Raw genomic sequence first — 19,830 nt, 5'->3', positions numbered from 1 at the left:
CTGCAGTCTCAAAAGGCACCCCTCCCCTCTGCCCAGAAATAATAATAATAATAATAATAATGATAATAAAGGTCTGCACCGGCTGTGTGGCTGAACCATGCTCTCCTCCGCGTCTGACATGGGCCTGCACGTCAGGGAAATGGGTACAAATGCAGGCTCTCTCCGGGGCTCCGTCTGGGGAACGAAGGAATCAATGTGTAAATACGGTGTCCTGCGCGCCCCTGAGATCTGCTTACGCGCGGGCCGGGGCCGGGGTCGGAGGGCACGGGGCGCCCCCCCCCCCCGCCCCGGACGGCGCGAACTCCAAGCCTCGACGTGGACCGAGTTCTCTGACATTCTCTTCCGAATGTTGGGGAGCACTTTTCCTTCTGGAAGAACTCCCCGCACCTTCCACCCGGACGCTCGCGCGACCCCGCCCTAATTGCCAGGACCCACCCCCACCCCCCACCCCTGCGTGCAACTCCCGGAGTGAGAGGTCACGCCGGGGGGGGGGCGCCTCCCGCCCATTTCCGTAGCTCGAACCCCGCCGGCGGCCGCAGACGCCTCGAGTCTACCTCTGGGTCTCCCAAGTCTCGCCCTCACCGGGACCCGGGTCCCCAGCTCTTTTCACCTGTTACCAGGACGCCCTCCAGGTCTCGTCCCCCCCTCCCCGCCCCCAGACGTCCCCTTTTCCCTCCAGCCCTCCCCCTCTCTCCCTACCCCCTCCACCCCGGCCGCGGCTCGGGGCGCCCGGGCCCGCTCGGCCCGCGGCGGCGCCAGGCCCCGCCCCCGCCCCCATCATCATTAGCAGATATTACCCTAAACACTTGCTCTTTACCTCCGTTCTCCCTGCAGGCATTGGCGCGGCGGCCTGTCAATCAGCGCTCGGGCGGCAGCCCCCCGCGCGGGGGCTCGGAGATGCCAGGCTCGGCGACAGGCGGCGGCGGCGGCGGCCACGGCGCAGACACACACCCTCCCACTCGCGCGCTCGAGAGCGGAGCCGGCGGGCGGGCGGCCGAGGCGCCCTCGGAGCCCAGCGCCAGGCTGGGAGGAGGAGGCGGAGGAGGAGGCGGAGGAGGAGACGCGCGACGGGGACCCGGCCCGGAGGCGCGGAATGGAGGAGGAGATGCAGCCGGCGGAGGAGGGGCCCAGCGTCCCCAAAATCTACAAGCAGCGCAGCCCCTACAGCGTCCTGAAGACGTTCCCCAGCAAGCGCCCGGCGCTGGCCAAGCGCTACGACCGACCCACCCTGGTGGAGCTGCCGCCGGGGCGGCCGCCGCCCCCGCCGCCCTTCGCGCCCCACGCCGCCGTCTCCATCAGCAGCAGCGAGCCGCCGCCGCTGCCGCCGCCGCCGCCGCTGCCGCCGCCGCCGCCGCCGCCGCCGCCGTTCCCGACGCAGACTTCCTACCCGCCCGCGGCCGGCCGGGCCGCCGCCGCCGCCGCCTCCTCGTCGTCGCCTTCCTGCGCGCCCGCCGCGTCCCAGGGCCACCTGAGGACTCCGGCGCCGCCGCCGCCGCTGCCGCCGGCCCCGGCCCCGGCCCCCGCCGCCTCCTCGTCGTCCTCCTTCGCCGCCGTCGTCAGGTACGGCCCCGGCCCACCGGGGGCCGCGGGCGGCAGCCTCGCGGCTAGCGACAGCGTCAGTCTGGAACTCAGCGCAGGTACCAACTCCGGGGCGCAACTTTCCCTTCCCGCCACGGCGGGGTGCGGGAGGGATCCGGGCGAGGGGGGGGGCGCGACACCCCGCGTGCGCCCGGGCAGGGGAAATCGAAGGGGAGGGCCGCGGGAGCGGGCGCTGCGCCCAGCCGGTAGGGTGGGGGGGGAGAGCAGTCCGGGAGGCCTCCCTCCGTTCCCGCGCCCCGCCCGCAGCAACTTCTGGAAGATTCCCCGGCGCCTCCAGGTTCCCGGCTTCCGACGGCGCGCGCCCGCGCGCTCCTAACAGGTGGCTCCTTTCGAGGTGCGGCGGCGGCGGGTGGGTGGCTGGGGTCCCCCCGACCCGAGGGGACGGGGAGAGGGGGCGGATGCCCCGAGGTGACAGCCGCGACCGACGGCGGTGAGGGACAGTCCAGGGGCGGCTGGCTGCGAGGGGACGGGGCGCTGGGGCGCTTCAGCCTCGGATGCCCCACTTCTCCCAACACTTCTATCCGCCCCCCCTCCTGCCCACGTTTGTTTTTCCTTCTCTCCAGTTCTGTCTATCGCTGTGTCTCGCTCTGTCTCGGTCGCCTGGTCTTTTCCTCCATCTCTTGGACGCGATCACTCCAAGAGCACTCCAGCTCCCAGTAAGCCCTTTCTCGGCGGGTCTCGGCCCCCTGGCCGCGTCCACGCCCAAAGTCCCAGCCCCGGCCGGCCCAGACAGGTAGCTCCTCCGCCCGGTGCGCTGGACGCTGCCCTCGGGCGCTCGAAGCGTAGGGCTGGGGTCTGCGGGCGGCAGTCTCCCCTCTCCTCCCCGGCACCCCCAGCGCCATCCCCACTGGGACGCTGGTCGCCTTGCCGCGGTGTCCTGTTCCTCCCGAGCTTCCCCCCCCCCCGCCCCTCCGCGTTGTAGATGTGTCTCTTGGAAGGGGGGGGGGGTAAGCGCACGCGCCCCGGGGGGGTCTCAAGACGCTTCTGGATCGGGAATCTGCGAGCAGACCCCGGGGAAGGCCGGCGCACTGCAGAACTGTTGGGAGGGACGCGGCTTGGTGGAGAGGCCGTTGCTTGAGGCCTGCACCCAAGGGCGAGCCCCGCTCCCTGAGGACCCACAGGCCGGTTCATTAGCTTGTGTGAACTAAAGTTCCTTCTCACTGCGCTTTTTAAAGTTTTCTAAATTCTGCCTATTAGTAAACGGGAGTGGTTTTTTTTCTCCCTCTTTTCCCTAGTGAAAATAGCAGCGCTTTGTCTCTCAATGAGTTATAGATGAGCTAAACGTTCAACTGTTTGTCAATATTTTGACACGTGAGGGATTGGTTTTGAGTAAGAAAAATCTAATTACAGGTTATCAGGGATGTTCTGTCACATCCCTCACAGATTTGGAGACGTGTGAAGGTTTTGAGTGGGAATCTTGCATTCTTGGGGGGGGCTCCCCCCACCTCCAGTTGCAGTTGGCCCAATGTTCCATTGTGTTTTATATTCATTGTTAGCTGCTTGCCTGCTTGCATTTCCCTCATTTTTCTTCTTTGAGGTTCATGTACCCTCTGGAGATTGGGATCTTATTCATGCGCGTTTATTTCCCTGTTCTGGCATATCCTTTTTTATGTTGTTTCTTTTGCAGTTTGGGTCCATTTTCCATCTTGTTTATTCTTTGCTTAACCTTGGTTCCACCATGTCCACTGGGGATTCGCCCCCCCCCCCCCCTTTACAAAAGAGCTTGGTTCAGCTTTTCATCTCCTTGTAGTCATCCTTTCAGGCTTTGCTCACTATCTTCCAATCTTTTACTTCCCTTTATACATTGCAAATCTGCCTCCTCTCATTCCTGTTTTTATCTATAGCTTAACCTTGTTTTTCCTGGACATGTCCATATTGTAGGTTTCTTTGTGCTGCAGACACTTGCCATCTTCCCATAGTTCCTCTGGCTCTGAAAGTTTCTCTGCTATTTTCCCCTCATGTGGTGGGATTTTGTTTTGTGGCCCCAACCCTCTTTCTCATTCTGTTTGTTTTGTCACTGACCTCTGGTAGACATGAACATTGTTCACTATAAAGGTGTGAAGGAGCTTTTTGGATGCCCTTCGAACTTCCCTGTTTTAAAGACTACTTTTTAAATATTTATTTATTTAGGCAGTCCTGGGGTTGAACTCAACCTTCTGAAGTGCTAGGGAGAGTAGATAGCACAGAGACTGGCTGACTGCCTACTACTTGTTAGAAAGATGAGAAATGGAATGTAGATTACTTCCACGAATTGAGTAAAATATTACAGAGGCAAAAGATGGAAAAGGCCATAGAACTATAAAATCACAGATTGTGGTCATTTTACTCATCAGTGGACAAAGCCATCTCAACAGGCACAGAGATGTGAGTGGCCATCAGAAGGACAGCACCTAGATCGCTGATTGGTTCTTGGAGGAACTAATGGTACCACTTTGAACCAATAAGCTCATGTACACACCAGGGCCATTTAAACACATGGGGTGGGGCCTGCTGGTGGGAGCTTTGCCTGTTGAACCCTCAGAACAATGTGATATCTGACTGCAGTATTGCATACCACCTAGTAAACTGAAAATTGTAAAACTTCAATATGATCACTTGAGTCCGGATAGGAGAAGCAAAGCTGACTGTCCAAGGTAAATGCAGTGAAAAGATGAAAGGGTTGAAGTGAATTTTATTTGCTATTAAGTGCCATAAGCCATTGAGAAGAGAAACATGATTAAAAATAGATTTTTTCAACAATCTTATAAAATCTTATGAAGAGTATAATTTTCCTTAAAAGGGGTAATACACCATGGTTTTAAAAGCATATTTTTCCTCAGTGGGAGGCTTAGAGTTAAAACCCACGTAGATCTTGATATGCAGCCTAAATTTGGCATCAGGAAATGGGAAATTGCATCTTTAAGCAGAGTACAATCAAAAATGAATTACAATAAATCCTATATAATTGCATAGGTCATTCTCTTTAATGAGATTTTATTAACCTGACTGTCAAGCTTTTGAGTCAGGCAGATATTTTATCTTCTTCAACTGATAAAAGTGTCAGCTATAAACCACCATATAAATATTCATAAATCTACACATCTGTGGCAGCCTATCAGCATCATTCTTTTGGACATTAAAAGCATTCTAATTACTTTCTGTCTAGCAGAGCTGAAATGCTGCCTGTTATAGTATGTGCTTGGCAGGCATGATTGCTTTTGTTTGCCATCACAAATAGCAGTATCCTATTTTATATACCGATGGTCCAGAAAATATTCAGGGATTGACTGAGCAGGATGAATATTAGGAAGCACCATCTGGTTTTGATAGCACCGAGTATATTAACTCATCTGTTAATTTTTGACACATCATTGATTTATTTATTTAGAAAAATTGCATGCTGTTTTGCTGTGTTGATGTTGTCATTATGAAAAAAAATTGGATGGCATTTTTCTTAAAAAAAAAAAAAAAAGACATTGTTCAAAGGGTGATGCTTTCATTTCCGAACTTTTATTTTCTATTCCAAGAACTCCTCTCTTAAAAAGACGTGAATTTAGTATTTTAAGGAAATCATCTATTTTGAACTACTTGAAAGCTTTTATGGAAGATATATGAATATATGACAGGCCCCTAAAAATTTTCTGCTTCTCCATTTTTAATATTAATGTATTTCACCCTTCAGTGGTCTAAAATCAAAAGGTTACCACTAATCTTGACTACTGTGATCTCCCCCATAGAAACAGGATTCTCCCAGGGATCTTCTGTGCTGGCACATTCTGTGCAGTCTTTCCTTACAAACAGGGCATTAAAGTAGGGAGGCTGCGTGATTGTCTACTTCCCCTCCCTTCTCTTAGTCACTTATCAGATTTAGGATGGATTAAACATTTAAATGCAGAAGAATTTCTAGGAATGAAATTTTTAATTAAAAAATAAAGGCATGACTTGAGATTTTTTTGAATCAGACCAAGCATCATTTGCAGTATGATACTGTCTCCCAAAAGGCTGTACAATAAAGCAAAATGAACGAGAAGCGGTCATTTTTAAAGTGCTTTGTGGTTGCGATTTATTACTATTTTTCAAGTATTTCCTTTTAGTGAAGTTGGGATAAAGCAGGCAGTTTTAAAGCCCCTTTGTATGCTGTTGACTCGGATTCTCTGCCATCTTTGACTAGAACAACAAAGTTGAAAAAAATCAAAATACTTGTTCATACTATGCTCAGTTAAGACTCATGATCAAAGCCAGGCACTGGTGGCTTACACTTGTAATCCTAGCTACTCAGGAAGCTGAGATCTGAGGTTCAAGGTTCAAAGCCAGCCTGGGCAAGGAAAGTCCCTGAGGCTCTGATTAACCACCAGAAAACCAGAAGTGGTGCTATGGCTCAAGTGGTAGAGTGCTAGCCATGAGCTGAAGAGCTCAGGGACAGGGCCAAGGCCCAGAGTTCAAGCCCCAGGATCAACAAAAAAAGAAAAGCAAAAAGAAGAATCATAATCAAAGCGGATGGTGGTGACTCACGCCAGTACTCCCAGCTACTCAGGAGTCTGAAATCTGAGGATGGAAATTTGAAGCCAGTCTGGGCGGAAAAGTCCCCATAAGATTCTTATCTCCACTTACATACTCAAAAACTAGAAGTGAGGCTGTGGCACAAAATGGTAGAGTGCTAGCCCTGAGCACAAAGCGTCTCAGGGACAGTGCCCAGGCCCTGAGTTCAAGACCTACAACCAATCAAAACAGAAAAATCAATGATCAACAGACATTCCATTGTGTTGGTATGACAACTATAAACTTATAATGGGCATCACACTGCACTTACATGTCTAATTACATTCATCTAGAAAGCTTAAGTATCACTATTTGCAATATAAAGTGGAGAGAGTTGCTGTTTCTTCCACCAAATGTAGTAGTCATATTTTTCAAAACCTTGCTTATTAGTGTAAAATCATACTGTTAAGATAAATTAATGTAATGAAAAAGGAAAAATTTAACTTGAAATGTCTTACTGGTTTTTTTTTTGGGGGGGGGGTCCGGTTTTGGGGCCCAAACTCTGGGCTTGGGCGCTGTCCCTTAGCTCTTCAGCTCAAGGCTAGCGCTCTACCACTTGAGCCACAGTGCCACTTCCAGCTTTTTTTCTTTTTGCTTATGTGGTGCTGAGGAATCGAACCCAGGGCCTCATGCATACATGCCAAGCGCTCTACCACTGAGCCATCTTCCCAGCCCCCTTACCAGTTTTTCTATACCAGAGAATGAATGTAGAATGAAGCCTTTCCAAAACTGCAGGCAAGAACTATTTTGATTGTAACTCTTTTCTGATATTGAGTGTACTTTAATAGATTATCTTCATAATGTAGTATATTACATAATGATTTTTTTCTCAGCATGTTATGAGTTTATCCTTCAATTAAGAAAACAAATCACACTTGTCCCTAAGTCAGTTTTTTTCCCCTTAAAAATCTATGTTATAATGTGATTCATCAATATGATTAAAACTACTGAGTGTTTTGTAGGACATTGGACAGATATATTTGAGCAGCCTCTTGTTAAGCAATACTGTTTCAGCCTATCCTTGTATATTTGTCCCTTTTATCAAGGTTATGTTAAAGGTGTATAGACGGAAATCAATTGGGACAAGGCTGATTAAAATGCAAACAGTAAATACAACTTCAGGTCTAGAATGGGATTATAGGATTAAAATGAATGAAAACTGCTGTTGTGCTAGAATTGAACATTCCCAATCAATATCATTCTTTGATTTTACTAATAAAAGAACAAAAACCAGGAAGTAAAATAATGAGAGTGGAACATCTTAAGCCTTCACTTTCTTATTTAAATAGTTAGGTCATTGTAAAGAAATGGCATCCAAAGTATTTATGAGACTTAGGACAGAAATGTAAAGCAGGCCCGTGTAACATGTATGAAGTAATTGAAAAGTTTGAGTGAAGCTAATCTGCTGTAAAGTAAAATACATTTCATTTATTCACTTGCATTGACAGATATCTTTCATAATGACCAGACTTGCCTTTGGGGATTTTCAGACAAACGCATGGTCTTCTCTTTCTACTCTGCCTCATCTTCCATCCTGAGGAGAGACTTCACATACGTAGAAATGCCCAGTGTATATATTTTGAGCTCTGGTACCATGGTCTATCTGGATGGATAGCTCAAGAAAGAGGCCAGCATTAACCCCTTAAAGTTTATGTAGGGAATTTGTAGATCTTGAGGATTTTGCTATAGGCTGGAAGAGGAGGGTCAGTCAGGCTTGGGAAAGTAAGGAAGTACTATCCCAAGGGTGGTGTCTGCCATCTTAAGGTGGACCTGCCATCCCACCCCAGGCAAATAAGTTTGGAAATACTATGAACCAAGGTCTCTGTGTTACTGATAAGAACCCCTCCCTCATATCCAGTCCGTTTTTTGTTGTTGTTTTTGTCGGTCGTGGGGCTTGAGCTCTGGGCCTTAGCCCTGTCCCTGAGCTCTTCAGCTCAATGCAAGCACTCTACCACTTGAGCCACAGTGCCACTTCCAGTTTTCTGTTGGTTAATTGGAGATCAGAGTCTTATGGACTTTTCTGCCCAGGCTGCCTTTGAACTGTGCTCCTCAGATCTCAGCCTCCTGAGTAACTAGGATTACAGGTGTGAGCCACCGGTGCCTGGCCCAGTCAGTATTTTTGAGGCCCTTCCTCCTCAGTGTAGTCTAATCACTTGGATGGAAGAGATCTGGTCTCTAAGTTGGGAAAAGTCTGGGATGGTATCATCATACAGATTGGGGAGAAGTAAGGGGTACAAAGCATTATCCTATGGACTTTCTAAATATCCTTTGAGTCAGTGGATTGAAACTAAGGCCTAGCATGTACACTGCTGCTGATCTGTATCTCTGCCCTTTTTTGAAAGATTTTTTTTTGAGACAAAATGTTTTGCTAGTTTCTAGACTTGGATTCAAAATCCTCTTTTCTCAGTCTCTTAGGTAGCTAAGATTACAGGACTGTGTCTCCACGTCTGGCTGTATTATTACTGTTACTCTTTTGATGGCACTGGAGTTTTAACACAAGCCCTTTTTGCTTCAGGTTATTTTTTCAGATAGGAAGGCCCCTTCACTGAGATCATCCTACCTGTCCTTATCACATAGCTGAGCTGACAGATATGCATTATGACACTTGGCCTATTTGTTGGACCTAGCTAACTTTTTACCTAGGCTCGCCTGAAACTATGATCATCCTAGTCTCAAACTCCTGGGCCTGCAGCTGGGATTATAGGTATTAGCCACAACTTCCAGCTTTTTTGTTTGTTTGTTTCTGCTTCTTATGTTCCTTCCCTGTTCCTTTTCCTTTCTCCCTCCCTCCCTTTTTCCTTTCCCTCCCCATGTGCCTCAGTTTCCCAAGTATACCTACAGGTGCACACTACAGTGCCTGTTTAACACAGAGGCCTCTTAAAGTGTTGTATCTATGGCTGCATGTCTTATATCTTGTAGAGGGTTTATTACAATCTTTCCAGCCTCATGGAGGCCCTTAAGCTTCTCATCATGTTTTACCTTAAAAGTTTCTTTTTCTTCCAGAAAAAAAGTGCAGCTAGTTAGCATTTTCAGGGACAGCCAGTGGCTAGCTGTATTTCTATCATAGAATTATTGGCATCTGCAGTGTCCAGTATTTTTTGTTGTTGTTGCCAATTTTTTTTTGGGTGGGGGGTAAGCAGAGGGGAAATAAGAGACATCCTCTTACCACTATGTAAGTCCTGCAAAGTATCACTTCATTTATAATAGCCCATTGTAGAGTGTAGCAAGGAAGAAGAGAAGCTGCCTTATGACACATTCAGGCTGTTTTTCAAGAACCTTAGGCTGACAGCAGTAACATTTTTCACAAATTGGGAGGGCTTTTTTTCTTTATTTTTGCTTGGGTTTTCGGTTTGCTTTCTGCTTTTCACTGCTTGTTAGATGCTTTAGAATTCATGAATGTGGGCTACTTGATGCCGTATTAGGAGATCTGACAGTCTGATGGAAGTGTCTCTGAGAAGAGGCACGAGTGATTTTTCAAATGATGCTGATTGAGGGCAGCATAAGCATTAACCTTGACGAATCCAAGTTAGCAGGTAAATTAAAAAGCAGCACAGTGAACACATTTGTTAGATAAACCACAGTTTTGTGCTCATCCTTTGCTTATAGACACACTCTTTGTTTTACCTGAGATTTCTAGTGAGCTCTACAAAAAGACTTATCTCTCTTCTCCACTTTGCATCTGGAGCTGCATTCTTCGACAGGGATTGTATCAGCTGATTAATAGCAAGGGCATGAGGGCACTCCAGAAATAGAAGTAATGATTGCTGTAAGCCCTCCTATCAATGAAGAATTGAGTATCAGTGGCCAGCTCAATTCATTAGAGTAAAGATATTAATGAAACCAAAGGTATGCAATTAGATCTGTGCAGACCAATGAATGCTACAGAGAGGAAAATCTCCATGGGGCCTAGGATCAAAGCCCAGTTCATTCTTAGAAGAAAGGGTGGGATCCCTCATCAGGCTTTTCAGGAATCTGTGTCTTGTTAATAGGGGATTCGTTTCCTTGATTTATGACAGAAGCTAGAAATGCCTATTTTTTAAAATATGGTTGAACATCAAGTCAAAATTGAGGACTTTGCGTCTTCCTTGCCTTTGGCTGTCAGCCACTGATGTTTCTTTTTATTTCTTTTCAGAGAGTCGTATGATCTTGGATGCTTTTGCCCAGCAATGCAGTCGTGTTCTTAGTCTCTTAAATTGTGGAGGAAAACTTCTGGACTCCAACCATTCTCAATCTATGATTTCTTGCATAAAGCAAGAAGGCTCTAGTTACAATGACAGACAAGAACCATGTCACATTGGGAAAGGGGTCCACAGCCAGACCTCAGACAATGTCGACATAGAGATGCAATATATGCAAAGGAAACAACAAACTTCTGCCTTTTTGAGAGTTTTTACCGACTCCCTCCAAAATTACCTACTCTCGGGGAGCTTCCCGACTCCAAACACATCATCGGTGAGTGAGTATAGCCACCTGGCCGATGTGGATCCTCTTTCAACCTCCCCTGTGCATACACTAGGTGGTTGGACTTCTCCAGCAACATCTGAATCTCATGGTCACCCATCCTCTTCTACCCTGCCCGAGGAGGAAGAAGAGGAGGAAGAGGAAGGCTACTGTCCTCGATGCCAAGAGCTGGAGCAGGAGGTTATTTCACTGCAGCAGGAAAATGAAGAGCTCAGAAGGAAACTAGAGAGCATCCCAGGTATGCTGCCATATTACTTGCAGGACATTGCAACTCTTTTCATTGGTCTTGGTTATTAATCTGTAAGCATAGATGTTGTATGTAACTTATTTATTCTTGCCAGCAGTTTAGAAAATTTGGAAAAATAGACTTGCCAAGGCTTCCTTAGCCTGCCCATGACAAATAATTTTGGGATGAGGCACTTCAACATGTCTTAATCTGAAGAGTGAAAACACTTTTCATTCAAGGTTTCTGCTTTTCCTCTTGAGCCACACCTCTGCTTCCGGATTTTTGATGGTAAATTGGAGATGAGAATTTTATAGACTTTCCTGCTCTGGCTAGCTTCAAAGTAGGGTATGCAGATCTTAGCATCTGAGTAGCTAGGATTATAGGTGTGAGCCACCAGTGGCCAAGTATGTGTTACTGTATTAGATCATCACAGTGCATATAAAAAAGTGTTAAAAAGATAAAATTTCTTTCAAAAGAAATGGAATTAAGTTAAAGGAAAAAAGTCACAAAAGGAAATGCTATTTGGTTTAGCTATAGGAAGTACTGAGCGAGAATTTATTGGAATGAAACAAACAGTGGAATTTCTCGGTAAAGTAAGGTCGTCTCAACTCTCTAAGCACAATCACTGAGAAAGGTGGATATAAGATCCTGTACTTCATCTCATTTAGGATGCCATTGGATATGAGATCAATCTTATGATCAGTTGCCTGATGAGAATCAATCTTTATGCTCCACTAAAAATAGAAAAAAGAACACTGTTAAATCTTAATTGTACATTATAATTCTCTTAAGACACAATGTCTATAGACAGCAAAACCTATGGGCCTATGATCATAAGATGTGGTAAATAAAATTCCTTGAAATTCATTAAGTGCCAAATACGGGGAAGATTAAGTTGTTTGTTGATTTATTTTTGCTAGTACCAGGGCTTGAACTCAGGGTCTCTTGGCTTTTTTTTTTCTTTTTTTTCAAGGTATACATTTTAATCAAACATCTCTCCCATTGATACATTTCAAGTTTTTAAGAGGTGACCAGGCCAGACCCTTTGCTGCTTTTGCTTTGTTTTTTCCCTCTCCTTTCTCTCACTTTGCCTTCAGCCGTTTTCTTTGCCTCTGGTTCATCCATACTGGGTACTGTCTATGCTGGTCTAAAAGAGTTTTTTGTTTCTCTTAATTTCAGTCTCCATCTTTGTGTCATCATTTTCATCCTTCTCCACACAACCCATTTTCTCCTGGCAATGTTTGGGTGCCACCACGTTGGTATTTCTTCAACATCTTTCATGAAAATATCACTATTGACTTTGAGAATACTTCTAAAGTCTGTTGAGTTCCTTTGGGGCATTCTTCTTTGTCTTCTCAGCACGCATTTTCCTTTTCTACTTACTCTGTAAACTTTTAGACATGCTTCACCAGAGGCTACACCGCACTGACCACGAGCAACACTCCACTGACAGGCAACACGCCGACCGGAAGCGTACGCTCCCGGCTTCCCTTGGCTTTTTCACTCACAGCTGGTGCTCTACTACTTGAGCTATGCCTCCAGGTCCAGCATTTTACTTGTTAATTAGAGATAGAGTCTCATGGACTTTCCTGCCTGGGCACAATCCTCCAAGACTCAGCCTACTGAGTAGCTAGGATTTATAGATGTGAATTACCAGTTCCTGGCTTATTACTGATTTAAAAAATTTTTAAATTTGTGTGTGTGTGTATGTATGTGTATGTGTGCATGCAGGTACGCTAGTACTAGGGCTTGAACGCAGGGCCTGGGTGTTGTCCCTGAGCTTTGTTGCTCAAGATTGGCACTCTGCTACTTGAGTTACACCTCTCCTTCCTGCTTTTTGATGGGTAATTGGATATAAGAGTTTCATAGCTTTGCTGCCTGGGCTGGCTGTGAACTGTGACCCTCAGATTTCAGCCTCCTGAGTAACTGGGATTACAAATAGGATCCTCCAGCACCTGGCTTTATTTTTTTAATCAAATTTTTATTTTGTGTATGTAATTATGTGACATAGTATTATGGGATACAGGTACAAAGGCTACTATAGTGAAAAAATTAACACCCACCTCAGTTACCCTTTTATGGTATTTTTTTGGTAAGAGCAGCTAAATTCTACAGACTAGAAAACTAACCTTGGATTATGTAATAATGATCCTGTTAGTACACTGTTGTTATTTTCCAAGTGAAAAGATTAAAAATTTATAGATCAATAATGTCAGGTTTTAGATAAAGGAATTTTACAAGAACAAAAGGTCCTTCTAGTGGCTGCAGACTTGTGCTGTTTGCTAGCTGTGGCTTTTGGCAAATCATTTACATTCTGAGTCTCAGTTTCCTCTTTCATTAAGCAAGCTTAACCGTTCTGAAAGTACTAATTCAGTAAGTAGTGGGTACCTGGCTCTTCCAGTGAGCAAATGTCAACTTGAAGTAAGAGTTGTCAGGTGCATGCCTACAATGTCAACACTGGGAAGCCTGAGCCAGGAGGATCCTGAGCTCCAGGTCAGGCTGGGCTTCTTAGCACCCTGTCTTAACCCAAAGAGAAAAGAAAAAGAGGGAGATCATTCTGTGCTTTTAAGTACTTTTCCTGGGTTAAAAGTCACTGTTCTGACCTTTTAAAGAGGCCATGTTTATTAGGGGTCTTCAGTCCACTGTATTTTGTCTCTTCCCACTTTCAGTCATTTGCCATTCTTGGATTCCACTTCTCATGGATCTGTGGGTTTGGACCCTCCTCCTTTTCCCTCTGCCTTCATTGAGGCCCATCTCATAACTGATCCTTGCAAGGGTCTCACTGCTCCTTTCCCAAATTCCCAGCGGTTCTGCTTTAGCAGCCCCAAGGTCCCAACTGGCAGAAAACCATAAGGACTAGACATACTCTGTGGAGCAAATTCTAGAACCCCCAGGATGACCCTTGAGGCCCTTTAGTTCCAAGGTCATTGTTTTTAGAAATACAACCCTCACTGCCTATCAGTTACCCAGCATTCCAGTTTACTGGACAATTTATGGCTCTGGCAGCCAGATAATTCTATACCTCTAGTCTTCTTTTTTTTTTTTTTGGTCAGTTGTGGGGCCTGAACTCTGGTCCTGGGTGCTGTCCCTCAGCTCTTCAGCTCAAGGCTAGCACTCTACCACTTGAGCTACAGTGCCACTTCCGGCTTTTTCTCTTATGTGGTGCTGAGGAATCGAACCCAGGGTCTCATGCGTGCAAGGCAAGCACTCTACCACTGAGCCACCTTCCCAGCCCACCTCTAGTCTTCTTTATTCCTGCTAATCTTCCTAATGCAGTTGAGAAATTCCTGGGTATCCTGAATACACAGATGCTCTCCTGTGTAATAGACCCTTCCCCCAGCTCCAAGGCAAAGTTAAGGACTTTCTGTAGTTCACAGTACATACTTGTTAGGTTGTCATAAAGGGAGTGTTTGCTTTGTGTGTTTCTCTTGATGCCCTGATAAGAGAGGCTAGTCATGTGAGGTCCTTAAGGGTAGAGATTTAGCCTCTCTTGGTTGAATTCTCATATTCTAGCCCACTGTCTGGCATACCATTGCAACTGTACACATTAATTGAACTGAAACAGGATGTTGTCATTATCAAAAATACAACTTCATTTTTTCTTTTTTTCTTCTATTTTTTTTATTGTGAAAATACTGTACTGAGGGGTTACAATTACATGGGCAAGGTAATGAGTACATTTCTTATCAAGCATTGTTGCCTCCTCCTATACTTCCCCTTCCCACCCCCCCCACCCCCATCCCCATCCCCACATTACCGACCCCTGCCAAAATTGTAAGGTTCGTTTTTCAACATAAGACTTGTACATTTCATTGTTGCAGTGGGTCCACCTGTATCCCTATTTAAACAATTTGTTTTTTCCCTTCCCCTCCACAAATTAGACCAACATCAAATACAGTGAAAACAGGGGTTATACCATGGGGGAGGGACATACAAAGCAACAAAGAAATCATTTTATAAATACGTTAGAAACAATTGCAAGAAAGAAAAAAACATTTGAATCCTTATCTTGGGGTTCATTTCGCCTAACATCACAACTGCATTTTTAAGCTGAGCATTACTTGTGGCGGATCATCTATTTCTAGAATGTTTTTAGAATGTTATATGCTATAGAAACAATGTGAGGAGGACCCTTAACAATGATTAAGTATACAGATTGTCAAGAGGACAGTAAGAAATGTCAGCTTCCCAATAAATTTGTATGTGACATATTTTGAAAAGTTTTAAGCCTTCCAAAAATATGTTTTGCAAAGTATGTTAAATAATGCTTTAGGAAAGTCTAGAGAAACATAGTAGCTGAGAAGAGAAGTGAAGAGAAAGTTGGGAGGCTGAGGAGGATTGAACGTTCACTACCAGCCTGGGGTGCATAATCAGACCTTGTCTCAAAAAAAATTAGGAATTAGAAACACATTCTTTTCTTTTTTCTTTTCTTTTGTCCATTGTGGGGCCTGAACTCTGGGCTTGTGCTGGCCCTCAGCTCTTCAGCTCAAGGCTAGCACTCTACCATGTGAGCCACAGCGCCACTTCTGGCTTTTTCTGTTTATGTGGTGCTGAGGAATCGAACCCAAGGCCTCAGGCATGCGAGGCAAGCACTCTACCACTGAGCCACCTTCCCAGCCCCACACATTCATTCTTTTTCTTTTCTTTTCTTCTGGTTTTTTTTTTAAATTTTTTTTTTATTGTGAAAGTACTGTGCAGAGGGGTTACAATCACATGAGCAAGGTAATGAGTACATTTCTTATCAAGCATTGTTGCCTCCTCTTTTGTTTTTCTCCTACCATCCCTTCCCTCCCATCTCTACAATTACATTCCACCCCCCTCCACACACACATACACACATTCATTCTTAATGTGAGCAAAACCAGAATTGGAGTAGTTGCTTTGGAAAAGAACTTTAACACTAATAGCTTCTTGGATAGGAAGCAGGAAGTCAGCATTAAGGGAGCCTCTGAAGAATAAACTAGTCTCTTATCTTAAATTATTGGTATTTGGCAGTAGGCACTATTAGGTACTTTCTTACATTTCAGTTAGTCCTTGCAGTACACAACAGATAATTACCTTGGTCTTAGAAGTAAGATAGTGGAATCTCTGAGATGTTCAGTGACTCTCCCGGAATCTCCTAAAGTTGGTCCGTACATTGAAAAAATAGTGCCCACCATTGCTTTAGGACTAATTCCAGAGCCTGTTTGCAAACAGTACTGACATTATCTTGGAATGCCTTAAAGACTTTGTGTTAGGTTAACTACCCTTCCTTGGCCGTGACAAAGTCTTCTTATAGAGGATTCCTTTTTCTTGTTGACACGGAAAAGCTTCCTCTACACCCTTCTCTTCCAGTGGAGTTTTCTATGGCATTGGTTCCTTATTTATTCTCTCATTAAACTTAGTATCTGGTAGGTTCTGCAGAATATAGAAATGAGTTTTATGGAATCTCCTAGTAGTTCTGAGGCTGCAATCTTTCCATCAGCTATTGTGATTTGCTTAAATTTATGATTTGCATTGGGGAAGACCTGTGCAGGGCATAATTGGCTCCTTTAGGGCCCTATTAATTTTTAAAAAATTTTTATTTAGTTATTTATTTTTGCCAGTTCAAGCCAGGGCTTGAACTCTTCCTGAGTGCTGTCCTTGAGCTCTTTTGCTCAAGGCTAGCACTCTACCTCATTTAGCAACACTTCCACTTCCAGATTTCTGGTGGTAAATTGGCAATGAGTCTCACAGATTTTTCTGGCAAGGATGGCTTTGAACTGCCATCTTCAGCTCTCAGCTTCCTGAGGAGCTAGGATTACAGTTATGAGACACCAATGCCCAGCCCCTGTTGATCTTTAAACAGCTGTAAGCCTTGACCCAGCTCCCTATTTGGAGCCCTAAGGAAGGACTGGAACCACATATGATGCACTGGCTGGTTAGTCCCTATCTTGGAAGGTAACGGTAACATCCTTACATGGAAATTCCACACTATAATTGTCCACAGTGCTATAGACTTAAAGAACAAAGAGGCAGGAGAATAGATTTCCATAATTCCCTCTCGGTGTGTTCCATGTTTCTCTAGGCAATGGGGCATTGCTCTAATATCTCCATCTTCCAGATTGAATTACTGACTTATTTTTGGCTTTTTCACAGAAAATATGTAATTGACCTTGCAGCCTCCTTGTGTAAATCTAGGCAGTTATCCAAAGAGCCCCCAGCCAAGAGCAATATTCCATATTCCAGCATGAAGAGGAAGCACCTAGAAGCTTCTGCCTTTTAAAGGCCAGGGTTGAAGAACTTCACGGGAGAGACTAAAAGATAGTGTCACTTAGAGTGCTCTAGGGAGTAGTTATTAGCTAGGGATGAGCTTCGTCCTCAGCCTTCTTGGATTTCAGCCTTGTGCCCAGGCATTGTGCCCACTGCTTAAATAGAACCCCCAGTATCTGGTAAGTACACATAAACAATTCCATCTTCTCCCAACATGTAAATCAGTTGGCCTTGGTCAGAGCTTAGCAGTGTTGCCTAAATGTTAGATGTGTGCAGTGTGGGAGAATTGGCCTGGCAGCTCCTCCAGAAGTGTGAGATCAACTCTGAAGATCATAGATGTAAGATCAGGGAGAGAGACAGTTATAGAGACACTTTTCTTACAACCATTCAGTTGTTATGCCTACTGTAACAAAAGTTTTGTATTTACAGTACAGGTTGAATATCTCATCTATAATGCTTAGTATCAGAACTGTTCCAGATGCCTGATTTTTTTTTTCAGATTTGGGAATATTTGCATATACATAGTAGATGAGGAATGAATGAGATGGGACCGAAGTCTAAATATGAAACCATTTACGTTTCAGATTCACCTGTGCACTACAGACTACTTTGGTATACCTATATGTTAACAGCAACCTATCATGAGTGAGATCAGTGTAGCATTTTCTGCTTGTCTTGTTGGCGCAAGATTTTGGAGCATCGTGAAAAATTTTCAGTTTTGGGATACTAAACCTGTACTGATTTTTATAAGGCTGATAAAGGAATAATCACAGCCATTATTCCACATCTAAAATGTAAATCATTGTTGGTGATTATTAATATTGGCTTGATCTTTCCTTCTGTTTTTTATGTGTGTATGGTTTTTTTGTTTGTTTGTTTGTTTGTCCTGGGACTTGAACTTGGGCCCTGAGTGCTGTCCCTAAGCTCTTTTGCTCAAGTCTAGCACTCTACCCCTTTGATCCACAGTACCACTTCCAGTTTTCTGGTGGTTAATTGTTAAGAGTCTCACGGACTTTCTTGCCCTGGCTGGCTTTGAACCAGCCTCTTAGACCTGAGCCTCCTGAGTAGCTAGGATTAAAGGTGTGAGCCACTAGTACCCAGCTTATACTTCTCTCTTTCTCCTCTCTCTCTCTCTCTCTCTCTCTTGTCAGTCATGGGCCTTAACTCTGGCCTGGGTTCTCAGCTCTACTACTTGAGCCACAGCACCACTTCCAGCTTTTTCTGCATATGTGCTGAGGAATCGAACCCAGGGCCTCAAGCATGCAAGGCAAGCACTCTTCCATTGAGCCACCTTCCCAGCCCTTCCTTCTCTTTTTCACACATTATTTTTAATGTGGTTGAAGTTACACTGGAGATTCAGTTTAATAGGCTTCATTGGAAACATTTTTATACTTCATTTAAAAATATTTCATTCTTAAAATTGTAAAATAAGGATAGAGAGATCAAAGGAAGTTTGTTCAAATCCTGATTAGTCAGTTACTAAACTTCCAAGCTTTGTCCAGGGCTCAGCTTTGCCCCAGTCACTTCACGTGGCAGTACCATAGGTACCGTTTCATTTTATCCTAATCATAAACTAGGTTTATAGGATCTCCCTGTTCAGTCCCGTGTAGAGGACTGGGATACAGAAGTTAAAAGTTTTAAAGGTTACACAGTGAGTAAACACCCAGAACTAAATGTAGCCTGTATCCCTTGTAGCCTGTATCCCTTAGTTTCTCAAACTCTGTGTGTGTGTGTGTGTGTGTGTGTGTGTGTGTGTGTGTGTGTGTGTGTGTGTGTGTGTGTGTGTGTGTGTGTGTGTGTGTGTGTGTGTGTGTGTGCGCGCACACACAGGTTTTACTACATAGCTCAGGCTATGTAGTCCTCCTGCCTTAGCCTCCCATGTCTTAGAATTACAGTTATGCCCCACTACGCCTGACTCTTCTGTTTTTTTCTCATATTGAATGTCTAAATCCAGAGGATGTATTCTTTTTTTTTTTTTTTGGGGGGGGGGGTCCAGTCATGGGGCCTGAACTCTGGGCCTGGGTACTGTCCCTCAGCTCTTCAGCTCAAGGCTAGCACTCTACCACTTGAGCCACAGTGCCACTTCCGGCTTTTTTCTTATGTGGTGCCGAGGAATCGAACCCAGGGCCTCATGCGTACAAGGCAAGTGCTCTACCACTGAGCCACCTTCCCAGCCCCAGAGGATGTATTCTATAGCACCAGTAAATTGGATTGGACTTTAATAGGCTGGTGAAATTCAAGTTAATGTTTTTTTAATTATTATTCAACTTTGGTTTAGTAGCACACTTCAAACTCAAGCAGCTGCAACTTCTTTTGGTTATCTTTGGTGGTTATTCAGTGAATACCTAAGCCAGTTTGAAGAATATATTTTTAAAGCCAAGTGCTGGTGGCTCATGCCTGTACTCCTATCTACTGAGATCTGAGGTTCAAACTCAGCCAGGTCAGAAAAGTCAGCAAGAATCTTATCTCCAGATAACTCCAAAAAATCTAGAGGTGGAGGTGTGGCTCAAGGAGTAGAGTGTCAACCTTAAGCAAAAAAGCCAAATGAGAGTATGAGACCCTGAGTCCAAGCCCCAGTATTTGCATACATTCATGTGTGCGCGCACACACACACAGACATACACAGACACATACACACACTATAGTCAAATGACAGATGACAATTCATGGATGGACATGACTGAGGGCCTATAAAGATTTTTTTTTAAGGAAAATACCTTTTGGCCAGAAGAAAAAATTCCTAGCCTCCCACTTTCTGCCATTTAAATTCTTCTAAGCAATGTTGATATAGTTCT

General features: G+C 44.9%; 1 protein-coding gene and 1 pseudogene across 2 annotated transcripts in view; one reads left to right on the top strand and one right to left on the bottom strand.

The window, feature by feature from the left end:
- The first annotated feature begins 1,093 nt into the window (after window positions 1-1,093).
- The window catches only part of Bend4 (BEN domain containing 4), a 28,887-nt gene continuing 10,150 nt past the window's right edge, over window positions 1,094-19,830 (top strand). For both annotated transcript variants that reach the window (XM_042678469.1, XM_042678470.1), the window contains exons 1-2: window positions 1,094-1,637; window positions 10,250-10,816. In XM_042678469.1, the coding sequence (XP_042534403.1) occupies window positions 1,094-1,637; window positions 10,250-10,816 (1,111 nt within the window). The remainder of the gene's footprint in view (window positions 1,638-10,249; window positions 10,817-19,830) is intronic.
- LOC122106800 lies at window positions 11,791-12,206 on the bottom strand (annotated as a pseudogene).

The sequence above is a fragment of the Dipodomys spectabilis genome, unplaced genomic scaffold (genome assembly GCF_019054845.1).
Source record: "Dipodomys spectabilis isolate Male_0828 unplaced genomic scaffold, ASM1905484v1 ptg000043l, whole genome shotgun sequence".
NCBI lineage: Eukaryota > Metazoa > Chordata > Mammalia > Rodentia > Heteromyidae > Dipodomys > Dipodomys spectabilis.
The sequence above is the reverse complement of the archived record's forward strand: the minus strand, read 5'-3'. Positions and strand labels throughout refer to the sequence as shown.